Raw genomic sequence first — 6,774 nt, 5'->3', positions numbered from 1 at the left:
GAACATTCTAGAACATTTGTGATGTCACAGTATGATGTCATAATCAAACATTCTAGAACATTTGTGATGTCACAGTATGATGTCATAATAGCACATTCTAGAACATTTGTGATGTTACAGTATGCTGTCATAATAGAACATTCTAGAACATTTGTGATGTCACAGTATGATGTCATAATAGAACATTCTAGAACATTTGTGATGTCACAGTATGATGTCATAATAGACCATTCATGATGTCATAATAGAACATTCTAGAACATTTGTGATGTCACAGTATGATGTCATAATCAAACATTCTAGAACATTTGTGATGTCACAGTATGATGTCATAATAGAACATTCTAGAACATTTGTGATGTTACAGTATGCTGTCATAATAGAACATTCTAGAACATTTGTGATGTCACAGTATGATGTCATAATAGACCATTCATGATGTCATAATAGAACATTCTAGAACATTTGTGATGTTACAGTATGCTGTCATAATAGAACATTCTAGAACATTTGTGATGTTACAGTATGCATGATGTCATAACCGAACCTTCTAGAACATTTGGGTCTCTATATATAGCCACGATTCTCTCTCTGTGTCAGTTGCATCTTCGACCAGACTGGATGGGACTGTGCATCGTGAAACAGTACTGAACAGTACTGAACAGATAGACTAAACAACATAGATTGAAGCCTGCATTTCTCAACCAAGGTGCCTTGCCTACCGTTTTGCTGTGGAAAGCATCTGCCGACATGGCTGAGAGTTCTCTGGAGCCGCCGGGGCCGGTCGCCTCCGTGACCATCCCCATGGAAGAGACCCCCAACTCCACCCAGGAGCCCCTGCTCACACACCTCAAGAAGGTGGAGAACCACATCACGGAGGCCCAGCGCTTCTCCCACCTGCCCCACCGCTCCGGCGTGGACCTGGAGTTCACCGAACTCTCCTACACCATCCGCCAGGGCCCCTGCTGGCGGAGAAGAGGCTACAAAGAGCTGCTCAAGTGTGTCTCGGGGAGATTCAACAACGGGGAGTTGGTTGGCATCATGGGGCCCTCTGGAGCTGGGAAGTCCACCCTGATGAACATCCTGGCTGGATACAGGGAGACGGGGATGAAGGGTCAGATCCTGGTGAACGGACAGGTGCGCAACCTGAGGAACTTCAGGAAGATGTCCTGCTACATCATGCAGGACGACATGCTGCTGCCTCACCTGACCACGCGGGAGGCCATGATGGTCTCAGCTAATCTGAAGATAAACGAGAGCATAAAGGTGAAGATGGAACTCGTGGATGAGATCCTGATCGCTCTGGGTCTTCAGGAGTGTGCCCAGACCAGGACCATCTCCCTGTCAGGAGGGCAGTGTAAGAGACTGGCCATCGCCCTGGAGCTGGTCAACAACCCCCCTGTCATGTTCTTCGATGAGCCCACCAGTGGTCTGGACAGTGCGTCCTGCTTCCAGGTGGTGTCTCTCATGAAGTCTCTGGCTCTGGGAGGAAGGACAATCATCTGCACCATCCACCAGCCCAGCGCCAAGCTCTTCGAGATGTTTGACAAGCTCTACATCCTCAGTCAGGGCCAGTGTATATACAAGGGTACAGTCCCTTACCTCATACCCTACCTGAAGAACCTGGGCCTTCACTGTCCCACCTATCACAACCCTGCTGACTTCATCATGGAGGTGGCGTCAGGGGAGTACGGGGACATGAACCCGGTGCTGTTCAAGGCCATCCAGGACGGTCTGTGCTCAGAAGGGGACAAGAAGAACTCCAGCGACAAAAGCGACTCCTGTCACTCCCAGTGTCACAGCGACACCATTGAGGGCACCATTGAGACACACACCTTTGCCACGAGTACCTTCAAACAGTTCTGCATCCTCTTCAAAAGGACCTTCATTACTATACGCAGGGACATGGTGTTGACTCACTTCAGGGCGATGTCCCACCTGTGCATCGGGGTCCTGATTGGCTTGCTGTATCTGAACATCGGCAACGACGCCAGCAAGGTCTTCAACAACACGGGCTTCCTCTTCTTCTCAATGATGTTCCTCATGTTTGCCGCCCTGATGCCCACCGTCCTCACCTTTCCGCTGGAGATGTCTGTGTTCCTGAGGGAACATCTGAACTACTGGTACAGCGTGAATGCCTACTACCTGGCCAAGACCATGGCCGACATACCATTCCAGGTCTTATGTCCCATCATGTACTGCAGTATAGTGTACTGGATGACAGACCAGCCTCCCGAAACACATCGCTTCCTGCTCTTCATGGCTCTCTGCACTTCCACCGCCCTGGTAGCCCAGTCCCTGGGTCTGCTCATAGGGGCCGCGTCCCCCTCGCTGGAGGTGGCGACGTTCGTGGGTCCGATCACGGCCATCCCAGTGTTGCTGTTCTCCGGCTTCTTCATCAACTTCGACACCATTCCCAAATACCTGCAGTGGAGCTCCTACACCTCCTACGTGAGGTACGGCTTCGAGGGGCTGATCCTGTCCATCTACGATAACCGCACCGAGCTGCATTGCCCCACGCCGCCGTGTAAGTTCCAGAACCCGGGGGAGGTGCTGCACATGCTGGATGTGGAGGACGCCAAGCTGTACGTGGACTTCATCGCGCTCGGCATCTTCTTCCTGGTGCTGCGCCTGGCCACATACCTGGTGCTGCGCTGCAAGGTCAAGTTGGAGCGCTGACAGGGGAGGAGAGACGTCGGCGGTTCGAGCCCCGCGTGGACGTGGGACGATATCCACCCCCGCCCCCGCCCACACCCGCCCGCCCCCCCAACAAACCGCCCCCCAACCCCTATCCGCCCACCGCCACTGCAGTATGAGATGTTAACATATCTCTCTCTCTCTCTCTCTCTTTCTGTCTTTTTCTCTCATAAAGTACACACACACACACACACACACACACAAAAACACACCCACACACACACACAAGTTTTTATTACGGTACTATACTTGTGAGGGCTATTAACTCAATTCCATTGACTACATTCGTCCGTTAACCCTTCACCTAGCACAGCCATGGACAAAATGTCACTGAATCCCGCTGGGAAGGGGTCAGATGACCCCTACTGTCTTTAGAATGGGAGATCATGTACTGACACATAATGACCACTTGATGGCGACACATAATGACTACTGTTGACACTTTCTCTCTCGCTCTCTCCCTCCCTGGCTCACCTATTTACATGTCAATGACAATGCAGCAACCCCCCCCACCACCTTAGTGGGGTTGTGTATCCATCACATATGTCTGTTCCATTTTATAATTCTTAGTTTATTTCTAAACCGAATCATTTTAAACTATCTTTGTACTGAAACTTGAAACTTGAATGAAACTAAACAGAGAACCTATTGGGATACTAGGTCCTAATGTGAAACACTGTGATTTACCTTACCGTGCTCATGCTCGCTTATGCCTATATTTTTTACTGTTGTGAAGCACTTTGAACTGCAACTTCTGTATGAAAAGTGCTATACAAATAAAGTATTATTATTATTACAAGGGTGAAAAAAAAATAACAAGTGTTTTGGTTATTATTATTATTTATTATTATTATTATTATTATTATTATTATTATTATTATTATTATTATTATTATTATTATTATTATTATTATTATTATTATTATTATTATTATTATTATTATTATTATTATTATTATTATTATTATTATTATTATTATTATTATTATTATTATTATTATTATTAATTCAAATAGAAGGATATGATTTATGGGAATGTTATGATTTATCTGTGTAGGAGCCAAAGCTATATATATTTCGGTTATTGTATTACATGAAGGTTTAATATTGATTGGATTTACATAAAGTCATTGAACCGTCGTATTTGTCATAAGAGGGCATTTTGGAACCTAGAACCTTCTAGAGCGGTGTGGTAATGTCATAATAGACTTTCTAGAACATAGAACATTCTAGAACCACCGTATGACATCAGATCATGATCATCATGAGACAGGGAAAAAACAGTTTTCTTACCTTGTAGTAGTATGTGCATGAGTGACAAGAATATTTAGGAAAGTAGATTTAGGACCACTTCTGTAAAGAAAGACTTTGCAAATAAACCATTTGAATATCTTTACTATAAACGGAGCGGCTGTGGACATTGCTTTTCTTTATCAACGGACGTACTACTCACGAGTAAGTAATTTGACCAGTGGAGTGGAGCCCCGGCCCACACATTAGTAAGAAAACTTTGTTCCAAGAGGAAAAGGGAACATGAGAAGAAGAACATGAGAAGAAGAACACGAGAAGAAGAACACGAGAAGAAGAACCCGAGAAGAAGAACACGAGAACACGAGACCCACAAAATGTCGAAACTTAAGAAGGTTGAAAAGGTGCCTAAGCGTACAAAGGAGTCTAGGAAGCACCAAGATGATATTGAGCCAGACGACAGCGCATCCGGCTTCGGAGGGAAAGGGTCGAAAGCACCATCCACCACGCTTCCCAGGAGATCATCGGCCAACACGCGTCGGAAAGTTGAATTAGAAAGGGTCGGGTTGAAGGCCCGGCTTTCCGCGCAAAGGCGAACACGACAACTCGATGAAGAGGAGGCTCAGTTCTTAGCAGACTCATCTAAGCTAAGGGCGGCACAGGATGCAGAGAGGGCGGCACAGGATGCAGAGAGGGCAGCACAGGGTGCACGGGATGCTCGGATTTTAGCTAAGATAAGAGAAAAGAGAGGAGTTACAGAGGCCAGGCTGCGTTAGCTGAGGTAGAGGCTAAGCTCCAAGTACTGGGAGAGCGTGGGGGCCAACGAACCCCCTACGAAGGGTCCCGTATTAGGGGAAGGAGCTCTTACATAGAGAAAGGGAAGACCGACGAATCCCAAGCCCGCAAGCAGGCTCGGCCCGCTTCACTGACCGTCCCGATAATAAGGGAACCTGGTGACCTTCTCAGCTCCAGAGCACCAGGCGGCGCTACCCAGAAAGAACAAGAGGAAGAAGAGGGCGAAGCCAGTCCTAGGGTCAGTGGAGGCATCAATGCAGAAACCAGGACCGACAGAGCTAATGGGGCCGGCAACGTCGAAAGCATCTTGGCTATCGTTCCGGTCCACATCAACCCAAGCAAGGCAACAAGATGGTGGCTACCTACGCGTTCCCGGACCCAGGCAGCAACGTCACTGTCTGCACAGAGAAGTTAATGGCAGCGCTTAACATCACCGGCAGGAAGACAAGTATCCTGCTAAAGACCATGGGAGTTGAGCCGGTTGTGAGCAGCCAGATGGTGTCTGGTTTAGAAGTCTGTGGCTTGGACAGCGACAACTTCCTAGAGCGACCCAATACCTTCTCTCAGAAGTCAATACCTGTTAGTTACCGGAACATCCCACCGCAATAGGAAGTCGATAAGGGGCCCCATCTCAGTGAAGTGCGAACCCGAAGATCCAGGCTGAGATAGGCCTTCTCCTCGGGACCGACGTACCCAAGGCAAGGGAACCATGGCAGGTGGTACCCCGCCTGGAGGAAGGGCCATACGCGGTGAAAACACGATTGGACTGGTTCGTCAACGGCCTCCTCAGAGGAGTAGATGGCCTTGAAACGACCAGTGGACTCATACAAGTCACGTCCAACCGCACATCTGTGACCACGCTAGATGAACTTTGGAGTCAACAGTTCAAGAACGACTTCCCAGAGCGTCAAAACGACCGGCTTGAGAAGTCGAGGGACGACCTCCAGTTTCTGGAACTGGTCTCCCAGTCTGTGCAACTTACAGATGACCACTACAGCATCGGCCTACCAGTGAGGAATGCAGTCCTCAAGATGCCGAACCGCAGAAGAGTAGCTGAACGGCGAGCTCTCAACGACAGCTCTCTGCTACAGATGAGTGATGACAACAAGCTTCATGTTGCCTTCGTCATGCCGAAGGCAAGACTGGCCCTGCTCAAGCCCCTCCCGCACCTGTGCCAGACGTGCACGGGACATGTGAGCTCAATCAATGCGTAATTACAACATACTAGAAAATGGAGACAGAGAGAATGAATCATTGGACTAGCTACGGTGAAACCTGAGAGGAGGACGGAGAGAAAGTAAGTGAAGAGGAGAGATATAGAGAAGAGGAGGAGATTGCTGTGTGCGTAACCAATGCTACAGATCCAGCTCTCGTTAACAGCACTGCCAGGTTAATGGTGCATGATTACCGCAGTAGCAGAGCAGAGCAGAGCTCAGACGCCTGAGAGCTGCATCTGTATGTATTTGGAAGGAGATCCCTGCTGTGTGCCCGACCCTTCGATTGTCTGAGAACCCACTTTGGTATCGACCCCTGCTTGCCCGACGTCTCTTCTCCCAGATCAGCCCCTGCCCGTATGAGAACCGATCCCCGCGTACCGACCCCCGCTATCGGACAATAACGATTCTCATCGATTATGGATTGGCTGACACTCACATTAACCCCTTCTTTCCCCCTAAACAGCAATAAAACTGCTGTTAAACTTGCTTCTACCTTGTGCTGTGTGTATTTTATTAATTCCAATCTGGTGACGGCTCAGTACACCCCTGAGTCTGTCACAATATATATATATATATATATATATATATATATATATATATATATATATATATATATATATATATATATATATATATATATATATATATATATATATATATATATATATATATATATATATATATATGCAAAAGGAGCCAGTAATAAAAAGTTAATCCATGCAAGTTTGCTGGCGGCTCTCAGTGCTGCCGTCTCACTGGCACATCACAATATCTCTAGCATTGTCTGTTGTGACAGGAACTGTAGCTCTGTTGTGAC

At 47.4% G+C, this 6,774-nt stretch overlaps 1 protein-coding gene across 1 annotated transcript; it reads left to right on the top strand.

Moving 5' to 3' along the window:
• Window positions 1–750: 750 nt before the first annotated feature.
• Window positions 751–2,679, top strand: LOC311243071 (ATP-binding cassette sub-family G member 4-like; the record flags this gene model as incomplete). The annotated part of the gene is made up of 1 exon (XM_084332142.1): window positions 751–2,679. One exon carries the CDS (start codon window positions 751–753, stop codon window positions 2,677–2,679), a length of 1,929 nt encoding a protein of 642 aa, XP_084188268.1.
• Between the last annotated feature and the right edge of the window lie 4,095 nt (window positions 2,680–6,774).

Source organism: Notolepis coatsorum (genome assembly GCF_963971535.1).
Source record: "Notolepis coatsorum genome assembly, chromosome: 16".
NCBI lineage: Eukaryota > Metazoa > Chordata > Actinopteri > Aulopiformes > Paralepididae > Notolepis > Notolepis coatsorum.
The sequence above is the reverse complement of the archived record's forward strand: the minus strand, read 5'-3'. Positions and strand labels throughout refer to the sequence as shown.